The sequence below is a fragment of the Pagrus major genome, chromosome 10 (genome assembly GCF_040436345.1).
Source record: "Pagrus major chromosome 10, Pma_NU_1.0".
NCBI classification, from domain to species: domain Eukaryota; kingdom Metazoa; phylum Chordata; class Actinopteri; order Spariformes; family Sparidae; genus Pagrus; species Pagrus major.
In genome coordinates this window covers 5,652,744-5,674,493 of record NC_133224.1, presented here as the reverse complement: position 1 = coordinate 5,674,493, position 21,750 = coordinate 5,652,744, and the positions used below count along the sequence as shown (strand labels likewise).

At 43.4% G+C, this 21,750-nt stretch overlaps 1 protein-coding gene across 3 annotated transcripts in view; it reads right to left on the bottom strand.

Moving 5' to 3' along the window:
• Nucleotides 1–21,386, bottom strand: part of LOC141003935 (diacylglycerol kinase delta) — a 73,356-nt gene extending 51,970 nt beyond the window's left edge. For 2 of the 3 annotated variants that reach the window (XM_073475419.1, XM_073475420.1), the window contains exons 1-3: nt 21,195–21,386; nt 19,940–20,247; nt 18,242–18,346 (exon numbers count right to left, since the gene is read on the bottom strand). In XM_073475419.1, coding sequence (XP_073331520.1) covers nt 18,242–18,346; nt 19,940–20,032 — 198 coding nt within the window. In that variant the 5' untranslated portion in view covers nt 20,033–20,247; nt 21,195–21,386. The remainder of the gene's footprint in view (nt 1–18,241; nt 18,347–19,939; nt 20,248–21,194) is intronic. The other variant, XM_073475421.1, reaches the window with a different exon arrangement.
• Nucleotides 21,387–21,750: the final 364 nt, after the last annotated feature.

Sequence of the window (21,750 nt, the reverse complement as noted above, 5' to 3'; positions counted from 1 at the left end):
CTCTCATTGTTGACGCTGATATTCGATCGGCTCTTTGTTTAAAAGAAACCTCCCTCGGCCCCTTCGCTGCCTTTTCAAAAAGGATGTGGCTTTTTTTTTCTGTTTCTTTCCTGGTAAAAAACCCCTTTTGCGTAAACGGGTGTGTACATGACGAGTTTTGGGTGTGCGGCTTCATTATCCAGATTGAGAAGCTGAGAAAAAAAAAGAAGAAGAAGAAGGAGAAGAAGAAGAAACGGGGGGGTATTTGTTGTCTTTCTGAAAACTTGCCAATAACTCTAACTCTAATATGATTCACTGTCTGGCTCGGCTTTGAGCTCGATGACTAAGGGAAGAGAGAGTGGCAGACGCAGAGGCAGCGAGAGACAAAAGGCAGAGTCAGGGAGCGAGATAGAGATGGAAATGGAGAGGAATTGGCGTTCGCGCGACTTTGGGCTGGGTAAGCGCTCCTTCCTAATATGATTATAAATCGTCTTGTCCTCATCTTTTTGTGCCAGTCGCGTCCTTGGCCCGAGTCGCGGGAGGGGGGGGAGAGGAAGCCTCGGTCCAAGCCTGGAAAGCTCCTGCAGGCCAAGTGAAACATTTGTAAAACGCACTGCTGGCTGAGGTTAAAAGGACACATCAGCAATTAGAGTAAATGCGACGGGGCGTATCAACAAAAACGCCGCGTTTAAGCAGGAGTGGTGCGATCAAGGGGGTTTGGGTCACCGAAGTGGTGCCGGATCAACGCGAGAGCTTCCAGATCTTCGCTAATTGAGAGGGCTGTCCATTTGCAGGATTTGCTTAAGTGAAATGAAGGCGTCGAGGACGGACGCCAGCAGGAAGTGAGCAGCCAAACGATCACAGGAAGAGCTGAGAGTGGCTCCTCAGTCGGTGCATCTCAGGCCAATAACTTGTCCCGACCGACGCTTAAAAAGTAAAATTAGCTGATGAAGTATGTTTTTAATCATCGTTAATTGAATATCTTTTGATTTCAGACAGTTGCTCGGTCCAAGCGAGCAATTTGGAGACTTCACCTGAGGCGAACTAAACTGCTTTACGGCACAAAATAGGAAAAGGTAGTACTGAAATGATTAGTTAATCCCAATTATTAATTTGTTTAGTCATTCCTTAAGAAAAATGGCAATCTGGCTCCACATTCAGACCTGAGGATTTACCATTTTCCCTGGTTTAAGTTCCTAATATTATTATAAATCGTCTTGTCCTCATCTTTTTGTGCCAGTCGTGTCCTTGGCCCAACTCGCAGGGGGAGGAAGCCTCGGTCCAAGCCTGGAAAGCTCCTGCAGGCCAAACTACGCCAAGTGAAACATTTGTAAAAAAAAAAAAAAAGCACTGCTGGCTGAGGTTAAAAGGACACATAAGCAATTAGAGTAAATGCGACGGGGCGTATCAACAAAATGCAGCGTTTGGACTAAGCAAGGGTTGTGCGATCAAATCTGTGGGTCGTGAAGTGGAGCCGGATCAACACAAGAGCGTCCTCGAGATGCTGTGGATTTGCAGGATTTGCTTAAATGAAATGAAGGTGACGAGGACGGACGCCAGCAGGAAGTCAGGCAGCCAAACGACCACAGGAAGTACAGAATATCTCGTCTCGAAGCTGAATCATCAGTTGATCGATCACTTCAATCTTTCAGTTTCAGATGGTTGGTCGGACAAAACATCAATCTGAGGACTTGAACTCGGTCTTGCTCACGTGCTTTACAGCACAAAAAACTGAAGAATAAGGTCACTTTTTGTGGTGACGGCAGATAGAGGAAGCTAGAACTGAAACTGAGGATTTTCCCTGCATGAAGACCGACTGCAGACTGACGAGACTGAATTTGAGATCTTGACTGTTGGTCGGACAAAACAACCAATCTGAATTCACCACCTTTGAACCAAAATGTCCAATTGATGCCATCAGTCTAGAGCAGAGCTTCCACTAGCAATGATTTACATTAAGAGGTCCAATTTGTAAGAAAGTTCATGTTTGAGTTTCATTCCTAACTCGTCAGATACCGACGCTTTGGGACTGTAAGTCAAGTCTGCCGACATCCTGAAGCGTCAGTATTTGAAGAGTTGGGAAGTCTTACTAACTGGATCCTTAACGATCAATCTAGGGATACATTTATCAATTATTTGATAACTGTTTGGTCCAAAATCAGTCTTCTAGTCTTCAAAAGTACCGATTTTACCGAGTGCCCTTGATGAATTGATGAATTATTAAAATAGTTGCAGTTTCCTTTTCAATCAATCGATCTATTAATAAATAAACCATCAATTCAACCTTAATCTTGGGTTTGCTGCCTTGTGAAGCTCTTCAGACGAACAGGATGTTGGGTAAGCGCATCCAAAAAACTTCAACACAACAGTACTAAGCAGTTTTAATTGATCAATGTGTCGATCGAACAGAAATATTCGACAGGTTATCAGGGTGAGGGGTTTTGCTTCCTGAGCTTTTTTTTTTTAGCAAAGACTAAAGGGCAGATCAGGTCGATACAAATCGAGAATTCATTCATACAAAACAATGAAATCACGAGGCTATGACCCTCATCAACTCCTTCATCATCAGCACAAACTGCAGCTCTCCTCCCTCACACTGTCCACTTACTGTAAGAGTGTAACCACAAGGCGCTCGCCAACGCAGCTTTATGCCAAACACAAGGTCTCTGCACTGAGGCACATCCGACACTGTTCGTCAGTCCTGTCTGAGCTGTAAAAAACACACATCTTAAGAAGGGGAACGACGGAGGAACGATGGGCAACACTCTGGCCCATGCATGCAGGGTGAAGTTGGACACTTCTCACAGTATTGGTTGACAAACTGGACAAATTTGCAAGGGATTCAAAATAAAATCGTATTTGTTTACAACCCGATATGCTTAAAATAGCCGTGTCTGAAAAGTTGGTGAGTGTCCATACAGGAAAAGCTCGACGTCCTTATTTGAATTAGTTCATTTTAAAGTGATTTGCATCGAGCAGCAGCTGCTGAAACACAACACTGCAACTTGTGTTGTGTTTGTGTTTGTGTGGGCGAACATGAAAAACTTTTCTCTGACTGACTCGAGGTCCACTAACTGGCTTTTCTAGATCTTTCAACCATATTAACATGGAGTCTGCAGTAGCAGTATAGCACTTATAAGGTCATTATTAAAAGGGACAGTTCACCTCAAAATCTGCAGTGTTATTTATCCATCTGGGTTGTTTTGGTGTGAGTTGCTTGGTTTTCAGCGTTATCGGCAGTAGAGATGTTTGCTCTCTCTCAAATTTAAGGAACTAGGTGGCACTCTTCGTCGCTTGTGGTGCTCAAAGCGGCAAAGAAATACATTTAAATATATCACTTTGTTAAATCTCTGAAAAAAAGACAACTACTAATTCCCTGGCTAAGAACTAGGTCCTGAGGGACTCCATCCACTCATGAAGACCAGCAGATATAGTATAAAGCTTCGAGAAAAGGTACTAAGGGGACCTATAGTCGAGGTTTTTTTCGTCAAACTCCATTTCTGATGAAGTTTTGTCTTCTCTTACGCTCGTGATAAAACATTTCTGATGAAATTGGCACGGCAGAAGAAAAAACTGGGTGGAAAACACACAACAGAGAGACGAGAAGGTAGAGATGTGATGGAGGGGCGAGCAGAAGAAAGAAACGAGGGTTACTTCCACTGATTTTTTTTTATATAATCTTCAATAGATTCACTTCAAATGGCAGCGGAGGAAACTCGTAGTGAAGTCGTCCCCTCTGCTCTGTTCTACACTATCTCTCCATCTACCCATGCAGCACTTTCTATCTGCGTACAGTTAAATCTGTCTATCTGTCGCTTTCATTATGACAAACCTCTCTCTCTCTCTCTCTCTCTCACACACACACACACACACGCACGCACACACAGCTGTGTAAAAATAAAACGAGTTGTTTTTAGCAGGGAAGCCACATCCTTCCAGTACAGTCACCCTCTGCAGCTCCGTCTCACTCTTCTCTCTTGGTTTTACTCAGCTTCCAGGAAGTTTTACTAATAACTCACTGACCTTCTTCGACTTCGCCGACGATTTCACAAACATCTGACCCATCAAATCCCCTGAAAGACATCGTTGTTTAAGCTGCTGTTTGTCTTGACCTTTTACCCTTAAAGATTTTTTTTAAAAAAACCCTCTCAGTAAAATAAGTCTCCATAATCTGATGTCCAGGCAGGGCAAAGGTCATGTTTTAGCGCGTGGTCACGGTGCAGGTTAGATAGCGTCATTATTTGCATGTTGTAGCACGCCACACATCTCATCCCTCATGTGGCAACAGCTCTCAAATCATATCTGAGGTATTTTTAAACACTTAAATCATAGGTTAGTTATCTGAACTATATATACGTACGAGCATGTGGATGGTAGTAAGACTTAGAGGCAACAGAATTAGCATTAGCAGTTGTAGTTGTGGAGCGATATAAGAACAGAGAGCACAAAAGGGGAGCCCTCCCGCGCTCAAAACACCGGCAGGAAGTGAAACGAACGCCAACACAGGTTCACGGCTTGCAAAAGGTGTCTTCTCACAGAGGGAAGACACGTCGAACACGTCCCAGCAGCCCTGTCTGACTTAATGTTTCATCTCCACGGGGGGGGAAGAACAGAGTTGAACCAGCACAGGTCGGGAAATGTACAATACATCATGACATAAGGTGGAGAGAGCAGAGGAGCAAAGTGAGCAGAAGACACTATTATCACAAAAATCATCTCAAACAGGCTCAGATCTTTGTTTTTCTTTTAAAAATTGTATTTTAAGGTCAATAAAGTAAAGCAGGGACATGTTGTTGATACATAATATACATTTGGACACAGAAGACTGGCACATTTGGAGAAAGAAAGGTCTTAAAATATGCTAATTATATAGCTAACGTACAAATGTAGCACAAACTTTAACAACATTTCCAGAAAATTGGCTACAAAATGCTTAAATGTTCAAAAAACACATGTTTTCTTCTCATACTTTCCCTGTCTGAACACTCCTGTCTCTTTAAGGCCCGCCTCCTGAAAAGCCCAGTCTGCTCTGATTGGTCAGCTCTCACAGGCCTGAGTAGGCCCCGCCCACAGTGTTTCACATCAGCTCTGCTGGTGTTTTTGCATCTACGGCCGTGCTGGGGGCGTGGCTGAGGGCGGGGACTATATAGTTGTGACATCAATATGTTACTGAAGTCATGACGGGTCTTTTAAAGGCCCAGTTTCTGAGCATTTTTATACTTTCACACTAAAAAAATAGCACCTAGACCTGCTTATAATTAAAAAAAAAGTCATGTCAATGTTACAAAAACACTTAAGATCGATGTTTCATGCAACAAAACAACCCAAATCTTTAATATATTAACCCAGAAAATCTGCAAAGACACTGCAGCCTTGCATCAGGTGGGTGCGCCTGTAGGATTAGTGGTTCTGTTGGAAGTGAAGTAAATTATTGGACGTGGATCAACCGACTCCAAAGTCAACACAATGTGGGAGAAGAGAGGTTTTTTTATGTCCGATAGGCGTTTTTTCCTTTGAGGAACACTGACGTCCTGACCGTGGTGCTCCTCACATGATAATAAGGCCGAGAAGCACGACAGTCGAAGCCGTAAACAGCAACCTCACCTCTGAGCCACCTGACAGATGAACCTGAACGCAGCAGGTAGGCAGGAGCAGCGATAATCATAATAATACTAATTACTGCAACTGCAGGAAATGTAGTGGAAGAGTAGTGAAAAGAGCAGGCGTGAAAAAACACTGAACACACACACACACACACACACACACACACACACACACACACACACACACACACACACACACACACTGCAGTCGTTACATCGAGTGTCATTAGCAGATGTGTTTTTTCATGCTGCTGACTCAGACTGTTACTCCTCATGCGGTACTTCAAGTCAGGGGGTGTGACAGCCCATTGACACACACACACACACACACACACACGCACGCACACGCGCACACACACACTCAGACACATGGGCGGACACGTGTGCGCACATGCACTCACACACAGAAAAGACACACACACACGCAGGTTATTAAAACATCTGATTTTGCAAGCTGGAGTCAGAAAGAACGAACTGAATCATAAAATTTATGTTGTTCTCGGGACAGCGGCGTTGCAAAAGCAACAAGTGTGTGTCTGTGTGTGTGTGTGTGTGTGTGTGTGTGCTTTGTGGTGGCTGTCTCTTGCTTCCTGTTTAAGGGGTTCAAGAGAGAGGAGCTGACAAAAACCAAGAGTGCGTCTATTTTTGGCCACAGGGTGAGAGAGAGAGAACGAAAGATGAAGAGATAAAGGGTTAAAAGAAACAAAACAGGCGGTTCACAGAGGCGTAAACACAGAATGAGGAAAAGGGAGAAGAAATAAGAGCATTAAAAAAACAGAGAGGGAAGTGAAATGAAGAAATATGAAGTGGAGGAGAAGTGTGGAGGAAACATTGTGGCCCGAGTCTCATTAAAAGACTGAGTGACAACAGGCAGCGTGAAGCGATACAGCAGCTCGGACACCGCGAACACATTTGCACATTTCTCAGCTGAAAGTGTTTCTAAGTTACTCCATACGACCGTGTTCTCGTTTTCTCTCTCCTGCATACAGCCGGTCCGATGGCGCAACAGCCTGCGACACATTTTCTATTAAAAGCAAACAGTGTTGTAGTGAAGATATGAGGGATTACTGCGTTTTGCAATCAAGTGCTGGTGAACCAATGTAATTGCTGAATAACAGACACACAGCCAAGAGAAACAGGGCTGCTTGTTGTTGAAAACAAGCGAGCGAAAAGGCTCACATTAATCAGCTATTAAAAGCAAAATGTGTAAGAGCAGCACCGTTTTCCATCTTTTGTGCCCTAAATCCTCTGACTCACTGTGTGAAAACTGTTTTTAAGAAGCATTTTTAACATTTGAACTGATCCAATTTGCTGCTCTGCAAATGAGCCCAGGATGGTCCAGAATATTCTGAGGTGAAGGTCCAACTTTGATCCACTTAAACCTCCGACAGGTAGCATCAAAATATTTCAATGAGAAGAGAAAGAGCTTCACTGACTGATTATCTTTTATGACTAAACAAACTAAATAAACAAACTCTCTTTGTTTTCATGACTGAATAAACAAACTGACCATAAAGCACAACACAATTTCACACTGTTTTACTTTGTTTATATGTGGCGGACCCTGCCACCGTTCTAGCTTCAAACAGTGTTCTTGGACCTTATTTTCCTCTGAGAACAGCTTTATTCAGTTATGGAAAAGATACATATTTCTGAGGTTGTATTATATTATGAGTCTGCTTCCTAGTCTGGTGTCAGCGGATACTTCTGTATCTTTTGGCCGACAGAACATGAACAAAGTCCGCATCCAAACAAATATCCAGGATGTGTAGCACCGTGAAAATGTCCTTGATGATGCTAATGTCGCGGCAATAAAAACATTTACGTTACTGCTTATTATAGCTGAGAACAAGCTACATAGCTTCTGCTAACTTGAACCAACTGAGTGAATATCATCGCTCTCTGACAGACGATACATCAGTTTAGACCCGCGACACAAACGCGCCAGAACTCGAGGGTTCTGTTGTCGGTCTCCATTAAGCAGCCGACAGACAGGCATGTGATAAACAGTACATGCCTGTCCACACACACACACACACACACACACACACACACCTTCCACTGATTAATAACACATGTTCACGTTCATGTATCACATTAGTACTTCTACACAAACGCACACACACGTAGACAAATGCACACCTGTCAAGCCTGAAACGTGTTTGCTCATTAGTGATGACACAAAGACACACACAGCTGCTACCGATTGAGAGCACAAATTAGTTCATTAGTGACTACACACACACACACACACACACACACACACACACACACACACACACACACACACACTAGAGATATTGTTGTCTCCTCATCATTAGCACATTTCCAAAGTGAGTGTCACTATGTTAGACACAGCCGCTGTAGATAACTCATCAACTTTGTCTCACACACACTTTCCTTAATGGCCTCCCTCTCTCAGACTGAATCCTAATGGTGGTTCAGACTCTGCAGCCACAGGGGGAGAGGAGGGAGGGAGGGAGGAGGGATGACAGGGCGAGATGGAGAGGAGAAAGACAGGGAGGTTCAGACGGGAAGAGAAAGGAGAGGAACATAAAAACAGCAGGAGGGAGAAGGAGAGTGATGTAGAGATGGAGTGAGATCAATACGAGGATGTTGACTCGCTTCAGCCAGCCTTCGTCTGCTGATATAAATCTTTGTGGCGTTTGTGTAGAAGTGACTTTTGAGGTGAGGCTCTTTAAAGTGACAACAGTGAGCTGACGTGACACAAAATGATCACAAAACCATGTTGGGACTCAAAGAAGTCTCATTAAAGCAGCTTTGAACTGAAGAGAAACACGAGAGAACTAGAAGAGAAGCTACAAGGAGTTTAACTTTTACATGTTTACAATTTGCCTTCCACTCAACTTTTCATCTGTCATAGATCCAACCAGCCAACAGACCAGCCAACAGACCAACCAACCAATAAACAGACCAACCAACCAATAAACAGACCAACCAATCAATAAACAGACCAACCAACAGACCAACCAATAAACAGACCAACCAACAGACCAACCAACAGACCAACCAACCAATAAACAGACCAACCAACAGACCAACCAACCAATAAACAGACCAACCAACAGACCAACCAACCAATAAACAGACCAACCAACAGACCAACCAACAGACCAACCAACAGACCAACCAACCAATAAACAGACCAACCAACAGACCAACCAACAGACCAACCAACAGACCAACCAACCAATAAACAGACCAACCAACAGACCAACCAACAGACCAACCAACAGACCAACCAACAGACCAACCAACCAATAAACAGACCAACCAACAGACCAACCAACAGACCAACCAACCAATAAACAGACCAACCAACAGACCAACCAACCAATAAACAGACCAACCAACAGACCAACCAACCAATAAACAGACCAACCAACAGACCAACCAACAGACCAACCAACAGACCAACCAACCAATAAACAGACCAACCAACCAATAAACAGACCAACCAATCAATAAACAGACCAACCAACAGACCAACCAACAGACCAACCAACAGACCAACCAATAAACAGACCAACCAACCAATAAACAGACCAACCAACAGACCAACCAACCAATAAACAGACCAACCAACAGACCAACCAACCAATAAACAGACCAACCAACCAATAAACAGACCAACCAACCAATAAACAGACCAACCAACAGACCAACCAACCAATAAACAGACCAACCAATCAATAAACAGACCAACCAACAGACCAACCAATCATTAAACAGACCAACCAACAGACCAACCAACCAATAAACAGACCAACCAACAGACCAACCAACCAATAAACAGACCAACCAACAGACCAACCAATCAATAAACAGACCAACCAATCATTAAACAGACCAACCAATCATTAAACAGACCAACCAATCAATAAACAGACCAAACAATCATTAAACAGACCAACCAATCAATAAACATACAAACCAACAGACCAACCAACCAATAAACAGACCAACCAATCATTAAACAGACCAACCAACAGACCAACCAACCAATAAACATACAAACCAACAGACCAACCAACCAATAAACAGACCAACCAATCAATAAACAGAACCAACCAACACACAGACCAACCAACCAACCAACAGACAGTTTTGGACTGTTGGTTGGACAGAAGAAGCTGTCTGAAGACATCAGTTTAGGCTCTGGGAAATTGTGATTAGCAACAATTCATCAACACCCACTGAGGTCTTGAAAATGAAAGATTTACTCACCAAAACAACAAAAAGCTTTCTTCACATACTGTCTGATCTGATGGATATTGATTTCTTTTTGATAAAGTAAGTTGGACTGATTGTGAAAGTGATCAAGGAAAGATAACAAAGTGCATCATAAAACAAAGACACAGAGTTGCAGGACGAAAAAAACAAAACAGAGAGAGGATAAAGATGAAGGGAGGACGGGATGAAAGAAAGGATGGATGGACGGGATGATGAACAGCGGAGGTCAGAGCCGAGAGAGACGGGGAGCATGTAGAGATCAAGGCGGGAGGAATAAAGCACAACCAGGTGGCAGCAATGAAAGAGAGGGACTGAAATAAGACAAAAGATAAACCCTTAAAAAGACAGGAAGTGAAGTAAGGAGTGACATCCTGTCACTAAAAAAGGGGTTCCTCTTTTTTAAAAATAACTTAAAGTCTCAGAAAAAGGACAGAACGAGCGACTCGGTAACTTGTTCAGAAATCGTTGGGGTTGTTTGAGGAAACACTCTTTGAAAGCATTTCTGAGAATCTAAATTAATGCTGGACTGGAGCTTTTTAAGGACTTCCTACTTTCCTTGAATGTAAAGTGGCCTTTTCAAGGACTTCCTGCTTTTCATGACTGAGTCCCCTCGTTGGACGGCGTGACGTCTCGAAGGGGGAACATGAGGTCAAATCAATAGAAACTGAGTTGGGAGGCTCCGGTTTACAGAACACCAGTAAGTCAGTCAGACCGACCGACTCAGCATTTAGACTCCTGTGTCGACGTGCGTGGTTGAATACACTCATGCATGTATGATTAACAGCCTGTGTACAGTGATTTGATTACAGTGGATCAATAATACACGCTGGGGCCAGTTAGCTGATTCAGCATTGATTAGCTATAAGATACAGGCAGCGACACTGGAGCCGGGTATGTTGTTCCTAATGGGCTAAATGTCAGGTTCATACTTTTATTTTGGGTGTCTACGAGAAAATATCTCCGAGCTTCAATGTTCAAAATCTCATTCTGTCCATTGCTGCAGCACCTCTATTCACCCTCCGTCTGACGGCTCTGTTTTGGTGCTTGTCTCTTTAAGGCCCAGTCTGCTCTGATTGGTCAGCTCTCACAGGCCTGAGCAGGCACCGCCCACTATGTTTTTTCCATTAGATTTGTCTGTGTTTTTGCAGCCACGGCCGTGCTGAGGGCGGTGACTGTATAGTTGTGACATCACAACGTTACAGAAGTCCTGACGGCTCGTTTGAAGACATTTCTGATTACGGGAAGTTTGTATTCTACCGTGGATTGAGCGTTTCGATACGACCTTGACCTGCTTTATAGTAAAATAAGACATCTCACTTTCTACAATATGGGGCCTTTAATGTTCCCCAGGGGGGATATGTACTTAATACACTGTCGGCAATTAACCTTTTGGCTCACCTGTCACAGCTACCTGCCAACTTTTCCATTTTTAAACCCAGTTTATGTATAGAATGAACATAAGAGACAGAAAGATGGTCAGATACAGAGTTTTACAGTTTGTCTGACATGTTGTTGGGGCTGATCGGACACCGTGGTTTTAACCCTAACACATGTGGACCGAGGTAAATTTAAGATAGCATTGCTTTGAGCCTTAAGTCGCTCGTGTCTCTTCCAAAATGAGTCATGATCTGAAGTCAGTTTTTAAGAACTTGTTGGTCAGTTTGGCCGAGAAAGTGTTTTTTGGTGAATGTTGGATTCAAAAATCTCTTCAGAGCTTCAGATCTGTTTCCATCTGGTGACATTGTGGGATTCGAGTTGAACTTCCCCACTTTAGCCAAGTGTTTTTTAAAATATATACACAGGTGTAGGAAATCCCACGGGTTTATCCTGAACTTCTGCCTGAAATCTGCCTTTAGTTTTCGAGCAGCGAGCACATGTAATTATTTACAAAACAGCCTCCAGATCGACAGTCTCTCGACCCCCGGAGACGATGATCTCAATTTCTTTTAAATTGAATTTGCAGCAGTGTGATGGTCTGGAAGGAAGCGACGCACCGATAAAACAGAAGAAAATGAAAGAAAGACGATTCGAAACATTCATAAGCATTTCATCTCGTGGGCTTTATGAAGCAGAAAATGCACCGAGCGAGTTTGTTGAGCCTTAACAATGTGTTTTTTGCACCAGCGACTGAGCGGCACATCTTAAATAGTCGGGGGCCGCCTCCTCTACAGTCCTGACAACCTGTTGTGAGGGTAAATATGGGTATTAGAGCCTGGCTGCTGTTTGCTGTGTGCATTTCTTATATAACTCTGACTCTGGATCCGTCTCTCTCGGCTTACTTTCCACTCCCTCTCCCTCTTGCTAATTTTCTACCTTTTGTCTCTCCATCAATCTCTCTCCCTCCTCCATCTCTTTCCATCTCTCCCCTCTCAGTATTGACCCCACACACTACTGCAGCTGTATCGCATCAAGCCAAGGGCATAAATCAAAGCACAACGCTGGCCATCCCACACACACTCACTCTCCTCAAGCCATTTCTGTTTACCGTCCCACACACACACACACACACACACACACACACACACACACACACACACACACACACACACACATCTATAACTCGTCCTCATCTCTATTGCAGCGAACACCCACACAGATTTCTGCACTGGGAAGCGAGATGCGGATAAAAAAGAACAAATATAGTGGGGGTTTGAATCCAAAGCAGCGTGCAGGAAATCCACAGGAGGAAAAAAAAAAAAAAAGTAGTGTTACCTGTTGGTCACCACTCAGAACGCCAGAAATACGACTGGTTATATAATCTGAAGTGGCGCTGCTATTTTAGACGCTAAAACAGGAAAGTGATCGACCGCCTCGCGTCTATAAAAGACAATCGAGGTGGGCTTATAGCGGGAAAAAAAAAAGAGTTTATTTTAACGTTTTTGTTATTCTCGTTCAAACACGGAGAGGAAGAAGAGGTGTGACGGAAATAATTAGAAATATCCTGCAGGAGAGACGAGGAGAGAATAAAGAAAGAAAAGGAGAGGAGGTTCCTTGTGTACCCGGTCTCACATGGAAAGAAACATAATGAAGGGGCTGCCCTTTCCTCCATGTGTGTGTGTGTGTGTGTGTGTGTGTGTGTGTGTGTTTTACGTGCACGCCCATTACAGCGTGCGTGATCGGCCTACTCAAAGCCACAGCGGTGGGGCCACATACACAAACGCACACGATTCACAGGAGCTGTTTGCTCTACCGCCTCATGCTCTTCCTGTGTCTCCTTTATTTTTTCCGCACAGTAAATGAGAGCAAGGCAAACAGGAGGAGGAGGAGGAGGAGGAGGAGGAGGAGGAGGAGGAGAGGAAAAAAGAGGAAGAAGAAAAGAGTGTGAAGCCTTATGTAACCGAGCCTGGAGAGAGACGGAAAATAGGGAAGAAAAAAAGGAAAGTAAGGAAATCAGGAGGTCAAAGGTCACTCACTCAACGAGATGATTAAAAAGCGCGCTTGACGACTCGTCTTTTAAAATGACTTTTTCTTTCTGTTTTTCTCAGATTGAACGTCAGTTAATGTGCCTTGTTTTTTCCACGAGCTGTCTGTGGACGCGGCTGCTCGTCAGGATTAAGAAACACCACGCTCAGTTCTTGGCTGCCGATCATCCGTACGATCAATTAGTAAATCAGAAAAGCATAAACACGTCAGCATTCGACTGGATACATTTTTGCAGAAAATCATCATCAGTCACACATGTGTAATCGCTGCACGCCAGCAGAAATACATCTGCAGAAATTAACTGTGGTGAAACCAGTTTGGAGGAAGTGGTCGGAGATAACCAGCTTACTAATTTTCATCTTTTGAAATATGAACTGCTCAAAAAAAAAAAAACCCACAAATGGTTTTGCAGACAAATACGAGACAGGTGAACTTCGTGCACCAGAAGCTGGCAAGCTTTCTATCTTTCTTTATCTAACAACTGTCAATTGTGTGCAATGCCACTTTCAGAGTCAAGAGAAAAAAGAAAGAAGGTATTTTGTGACAAGCTAGCGCAACCCTGTTCCCACCTGGCTAGCGTGTTAGCAGTTAGCTAGCCAGCTGCGGTAGTCAGATTACCGACTAACCCTGCGAGTGGTCGCCACGTCAAAGACATATTTTATTTTGTACATAACTCAGCTCTGGACAAACCTACAACTTCTACATATATAGAGTTTATTTTTTTCTTGTTCTGACTAGTAAACTATGATGAGTACATTATGAAACAAGGCTTTAAAAGGAAGTGCGATCAAAATGCATCAGAGAAAATGTCTAACAATCTTTAAAGTTTACATTTCTGCTCCTGCGTGACAGAGATAAGAGATAAGCTGACGTGACATTGCAACCATGCGTGACACGGTTCCTCTTCTCGTCTGTGAACCGACTCGTCTACAAGTCCACGGCTCTAAATCAACATGGAAATGCTTTTAAAAAAACCTAACTGATGCTCAGTATTTGTCTATTTGAATAGATTAAGTAAACAAATACGCTCCAAACATGATCTGCTGCATCACCGTGTTGATTACTCATGCTGGACTGTGTGTTGCGCTGTGCTCTGCTACAACACGGCACCATATATCTGGACGTAATGTACGCTGCTGGTTGGCTGTATGTGTGTTTTGTGGATTTATGGCTCTTGTTGGCACAGAAACACATGAAGCACTTTCAGCCTTATGAGGAACTTCAGTATAACAATAAAGATAAAGGTCAAAATGACATGGCTGTTGGCATGAGGCCTAATTATTACAATTAACAGTAAAAAAAAAAGCTTGAAACTGAAGCTGATTATAGGCATTAAAATGTTTTTAAACACTTAGAAACCTGTACGAGCTTTTCTGCATGTACATGTCAAAGCTATGGGGCATCTGAGGGCATCTTATTTATAAGTTACATGAGCAGAGGCAGGCAGGAAATGTGATGACAATGTGGTTTTACGAGGTTCATGTCTTAACACCTCGGCCACTGTGACGCCATACGAGCATTTTAGTTCTTTGAAAAAGGAAACAGCTATTCGCGTCTTATTTTACCCCGCAGGATGGGCTGGGTTGGGTTGGGTTCTCATAATCTCCACACAAACAGGCTGGTGCAAGAGCAAGATGAAAACAAAACCAAAACTTTGTAAGGCTTCAGGTCAAACGCTCAAAGCCAGTCTCACAGAGACATCAAACGAGAATACACACCTTAAAATCCAACCAAGTCAGATAATTAGCAAATCTCCAAGGTCACAGTCACTTTGATGTAAAACAGCAGCAACAAAACATTCACAGCGTTTCCCAATTTAATCTTTAGGATGTGTGTACATGGGCTCAAATTAAAGGCCCAGTGTGTAGGATTTAGTGGCATGTTCAGGGGTGGTTGCAGATTACAAACCAACTGATTACCCCTCGTCACACCTTCCCCTATGATGGGAGCGGTGTCACAATTCTCCAAATCCACGATTGGATTTCACTTTCGATTTTTAAAACAAATTTCAGCACAGTTCAACTTTATCCTGCCGGCTTTTTAGGCAAGTTTGAATAATATGCATCAAAAATAAAGTTTCCAGCCTTCAGTGATTCAGAAATAAACAACCAAAAGATAGAAATCAAGTTTGTTACAAAACTTGGTTTCTCGAACGTGTCCTGAGTGAACCATCTTCCAAAGCAAACCAATAAAAGGATCTTTGGCAATGTTTTTAGCTTAGTTCGGAGACGTTTCAGAGATCTTTTATCGATTTCTTTGAGAAGAGGGTTCACTCATGGAGGAAGAACTGAACTGAAGACGAAAAGATATTTATGAATACAACATTACATTTCTGGAACCAGTAGTCCAGTCAGACAGTCGTGCTGAGAGTCACCAAACAATTTTAAATTTCAGTACGCGAATCTAGCAGATTACATTTTGACACGACTGTCGTTATACTACGCTGGAATTTTAATGTTAGCTGCTGCGGGTTCAACATGATTTGTTTCATGAACTTCCACTGTAAACCGCCTGTAGTCTGACATCCTGGATATTATTCTCAAATCTCAAAGAACTCACAGCGAGGAGTGACTTCAGAACATCTTTCTGGCTTCTGGTGAGATAAAAATGTCCTCTACCGATGCCCCAGAATCAGAAACCTCGTCTCCAGACCCAAAGATATTTAATTATAGCCGACACGAACATCTCCAGTCTTCAGAGGGCTATCGCTGCATCTGTATAATTATTGAGGGACTTGTGGGTGAGGAACTGAATTAATCTAATGGTGTCAGGATGTCATGTCAGGGTTGATAAGAATTAGCACCTTCTTAACGAGTGCGCCAACAGACCGCCGCTCCAACAAGTACGGGAAGCAGGCGGGGGACAAAAAGGAGGGGAGGCAGCGCATAAAATGAGACCACAGGGTCGTTTGGCAGTAAACAAAACACACACACACAGACGCACACCGATAAATAAAAGCTCTCACCCACAAGCAAACAAAGGGGATACACAAACATGCTAATCCGCTCAAGCCATTGTTGTCACCGCGGCATAATCCTGGAGTCGATGACTAGCTTAATCTTAGTCACATGACTGAAGGTACACACAATGTAATCAACACACACACACACACACACACACACAGGAGCATAAACATACAAAGAACCAATCACAGCGTCGTCAAAGCCGGTGAAACCAAGATCCTTAGCCGCTGCTAGCAGCAGCAGCTTCTCACGGACGATATGCAGGCTGCATGATGACGTCAGAAATACTATTAAATATCCTAATTAACAAATTCGTCAATATTGTTAATGTATTTTTCTGTGATGTTGACTTTGTCTCTTTTTCACCAGGAACTTCACCTCTAAATGTTGGTCAGATTATTAGAAAATTGTCATTTTCGGCTAAATAAACACAATTTTTTACTTTCTTTTACAGATTTCACACTATATAGTGAATTTAGATTCATTTTATTGGAAACAAGTAGAATTAATTTCTCAAAAAATGCCAATTTACTAGAAAATTACCCATCCTTTCTCTGCTTTTTCATCATTTTAATGTGATAGCTAACTTTTTTAAATAGCTATTAAAAATGTCGATTTTCTAGAAAATTAATTGTTTACGTTTTTCTTTCATGATTTTAACAATATAACTAAGTTTTTACTAATACTTAGCAATAGCTATTTTATATTTCCTTTAATATTATTTAACTTTATCTCACATTTACACTCTTTAACACTTATGATGAGAATGAACATTATTAAGATTAAATATAATTTCGAAACTTTTTAAAAACTTCATCTTTACTGGATGATTTGACTTAATAAACACAGAAAAACAAGTGACACCTACCAACAAACGACCACGTGACACGGCATTCACCTGTAATTCCCTCCCTACTGAAACCATGGCAACCATCTATGGTGCTCTCATGAGCTTATACGAGTGCGTGCGCCTTCCCGTCAACACCGCATTACAGCGGTGTCCGATGAGATTAACCGATCAATACCAGACTGATATCCAATGCCATTATCTGCCCCGGGAACAAACGAGGCATTATGGGACGCCGGGTATCCTGGGTTACTTATTGATCGGCGCGTGCTTTACAGTTGACGGTCAGCGCAGGTAATTGATAATGATTCCCGACACACAAACACACATTTATGATAGTGATTTAAACAGTTATCATTTGTGTTTGTGTACTGGAAATAATCAGCTCATCAATACCTAATGAGTCAGATGTGTGTGTGTGTGTGTGTGTGAGTGTTTGCCAGTAAGAGGCAAGTATCACACCATCAATATCTTCCTGTAAAACACCAATACGAAGCGATCAGGAGTCCGATAAGAGACTGCGCATTTGTGTCAGATCGGCTATCAGAGATTCGACCACAACTCGTCATCGCAGGGGAAGGTGACGCAGCCAGGAAGTGAGCCAGGAAGTCAGCTGACTGCAGCAGACGAGGGGTCGGATAAGATGAGGTCTGATTTAGGCGACACCGGAAGGAGACAGTCGAACCGTAGTAAGACAGATAGAGAGTCAGGTGTCAGATAAATGTCCCTCAATCGGCCTAAAAATCCACATCCTCGCTTCCTCTTTAAATGTTTATACGTCCTCTTGAATAAATGAGCACCTCGAGTCTTAAAATCAGGCTTTTCCAGCGTGACCCTGATGGACAACCTCCATGACTTTTCCACGACTTTCCCCCAAACTAAGTTAAGAGCACTTCCACGAGACTAAATATTTCATCCCTCTCCGGCTTGCTGAAGTTGCTTTTTTTTTTTTCACCTTGGAGGAGCTCTGTTTCAATATGTATCAAGCCAAAAAAGAAGCTCTCAGAGGGAGTAGGAGGTTTCAAAAATGTCCAAAAAAAAAAACCAACATCTATAATACAAGACGGTGAAAGAGTGAGTTACAAAATAAAACTCTCTTGATATCTCCTGGTTCGATGATAGTCCAGGCGCTCAGGTAAAACCTCCACACATGCACTCCTGCTTTTTCCTACCTTGGCCCTGATCTGTCCCGAGGTCGACACTTTGCGGATCAGCTTGTGCGACGTCTCTTCTTGCTCCCCGTCGCTGTCCGATGACTCTTCTCCAGCTTCTCCAGCCTGGAAGAAGAAGATTTGAGTCGGACGTTATTAACATACAAAACCTGGAGAACTTTAAAGCAAGAAATGACTTCAGTTCAGCCGTTGATTTTGGAGAAACACTCCTTTTTTTAGGATTAGGATTTTTAGGATTGACCAATATGGGATTTTTTGGCCAATACTGATTATTGGTAATCAAGAAGATCGATAACTGATATATATTTGAAGAAAAAAAGAAAATCTTAGCGTCAAAGTTCAGAATAACCATTGATGGACTATAACTTCGTGCAGGTTACAGATTTTCTACTAACTTCCACTTCACTACATTTAATTAATAACTTTAGTTACTTTGCAGATTCAGATTATTCAGTGTTGATAGGCTGATACTCGTGACATGTCTGATTTTAACTTCTACAAATATCAATAAAACTGTGAGAACAGATCACTGGTGGCTCTTTGTAATCCAATAAAGACCGAAAAATGTGTTGGATGCTCCTGTAAAAGTCTTCAACAGAGCCCCAAAAACAAAAGTGGTCAACTCATATTTCCTTTAACGATTTAAACCACAATGGCTTTTTAATATTTCCTTCCTCGTTTGTTGCATTTTCTTATAATCGGACTGTCTGGAATAAAACTACTTCAGAGCAGAGTTGTAGCCACGAATTCAAATACCTCCAAAGAGATGTTAAGAGAGGTTAACTCCACTTTAGGTCCTTTTATTCCCCAAAAATCAAAGGAAATGACCTCTGTGTGAGAAGTTTTGCTTCAGAGTTGGATCATTTTTGACAAATCGACTTATTCCTGCAGTTGCTTGAATTAAAGAAATAGAGAAAAGCATTTCACCGAATGTCTGAAATGAACTTTTCGGCCATTTTGCTCTTGCGTGGCACTAAAAATAAAAGATGACATTAAACTGCTGAAGATGCTTGTTCTCACATGTTCTCCTCGGTTGTTTAACCTGATGTGAAACGACTGAACGTCTCTTGACTTGTTCGATCTGACGCTCGCATTAAGAAGACAAGCGCTATGTTCTGATTCACCACTTCCTGTGTGCAGAGAAGATGTACGACAACATGGTGAAGATTCAGAAGTCCAAGACACTGCGAAATCGGCGCCGTTTGTGTCACAGGTGTTTAAAAACATCGACTTCTCAGGATGTTTTTGCAGCTAAAATCCATAAAGGTCTGTAGAGTTTGTGTCTTATTTCCGCTGCAGGATGAAAAAAAACACCTCAGGACAAAAAGTGAAACCTACTCTCACATAGACAGAATTTAAATTATATACTTTGGGCCATGTTTATGGAGGATTTTCTAGTTGAGATGATGTAAAGTGGCCTGAACTTACATTTAAAACAGTAAGAAATCAGTTTGCTACCCTTCCTCTCAGGCTGCAGGTCAAATTAAGCCGCAAAAAGTTTAAAAATGAGACAAAAATTGTGATTTTATAATGTAAAGTACATCAGTGTGTAACATTAAAACCTGTGCAAACTGTCTGGGGCCAAAAAAAAAGTACATCAGTGGAGAGTCAGGGCACTTTTTCCCTGCTGCACCCCCTTTCTGCAAAATCGCCACTTTTCTACATGGAGTTTGGCAGGCGGTGCTGAGCGGTACTTACAATATGAGTCCTCTCAGAGTCGGCTTGGGGCGACCCCAGCGACTCGCCGTGCTCCGCCACGTACAGGACGTTGGGGTTCAGTTTAGAAGCCATGACGGAGAAGAGAAAGAGAGATGGATGGAGGAGTTTTAAATAACAGAGAAGAAGAAGAAGAAGAAGAAGAGGAGAGAGTGGAGTTTGGTGAGGTGAAAGCTCAAAGAGAAGAGGAAAGAGAGGAGGAGGAGGAGGAGGAGGAGAGGATGACGAATGGGACAGCGGGGCTCCGGGACGCCACACTCTTTGCCGATCTCTCCGTCCGGGGGCCAACTCTGGAAAAAAGATGGAGGAATGAATTATTGATTAGGAGAGAAAAGAGGAGAGGAGGTGGAGGGGAAGAGTTGGCAGCTCTCTCAGCTGGAAGTTAAGGAACATATAAACAAACTCCCTCCTCTTCTTCTCCTTCTTCTTCTTCTTCTACTCTCATTATTTATTCTTCTTCCTCCTCGGTCGCACTCTTACAGTTAGCGAGACAATGACTTCTCCTTCTCGGTTCCTCTTCACTTCTTCCTGCCTTTACAGTTTAAACCCCATGTGGATTTAAATAGAGCCGATGATGATGATGAAGATGATGATGATGAAGATGAGTGATGGGCATGAAGGGCAAGTACAGTTAAAGGGTGATGCTCATGATGCACCAACATCAGATATGTGCATGCTTTCATGTCATTGACACATGCAAAAAGTGCATATATGTAGGCTGTGTGTGTGTGAGAGTGTGTGTGTGTGTGTGTGTGTGTTTCCTTGATTACGATGTGGCCACAAAAAACCTGTCTGCATCTCACTTCACTGCCGCCCCCGATGACACCGAGCTCACCGCCGAAAACAGGCGAAAACGGTAAAAAACCATAAACGCATATGGAGGTTTTGAACGCGTTCCGTTGTGTTTATACGGCGCTCGCGTCCAAAACACGGGAAATAAACAAAAACGGATGCACAACAGGCTGTCGTGCGCCTCGGCCAGCTCGATCATTCATTCCGTCCGTGTCGCCGCGGACCGCGGGAGCTCTCGGCGGCAAAACAAACATCAATAATTTCAATTTAAGTCGTCAAATGGGCTCAGCGGGCTCAGCTGTCACAAACGCGAAAAAAAAAAACATAAATCAGCGACCTGGACGGCCACCGTTGCTGCCGCGCGGCCACCACCACCTCCTCCTCCTGCACGGATAAACCCCCCCCCCCGTGCTCTCATGTGTCCATAAATATGGATGTTATTTACCTTCGCCCCGGTAATAGCGTCTCCCTCCTTCTCCTTCAGTCAGCCGCGGCGTCTCCCGCTCCTGTTGCCCGGCCCTGGGTCGCTCGTCAAAGCCGGCGTCGGGTGCTGGCGGGCGGTCAGCAGCGGCAGCGGCGGCGGCGGCAGCGGCGTGCGGGTCTCTCCGGTGGTGCTCGGCTCGCAGAGAGAGACGCGGTCATACGCATCGCGTCGGAGCGGATCTGAATCAGGTAGGAAGAGGAGGGAGGTGGAGGAGGAGGAGGAGGAGGAGGAGGGAGCAGGGGACGAGGGAGAGAGAGAGAGAGAGAGAGAGAGAGAGAGAGAGAGAGAGATGTGCGGCGGCCGCGTGCAGTCTCTGCTATGAGGTTAAACGGAGAGCAAACAACGCGCGCACGCACGTATGCGCGCGCAGCAGGCACACAAACACACACACACGAGCGAGCCGAGATGTTCCCAAAAAATGTGAAGAGTTGAGGGAACAAAGAGGGAAAAGTTTCAGTTTAATGAGCTCTGCTGCGCACGTGACAGCGTCAGAGCTCTCAACTACAGGTGTGTGTGG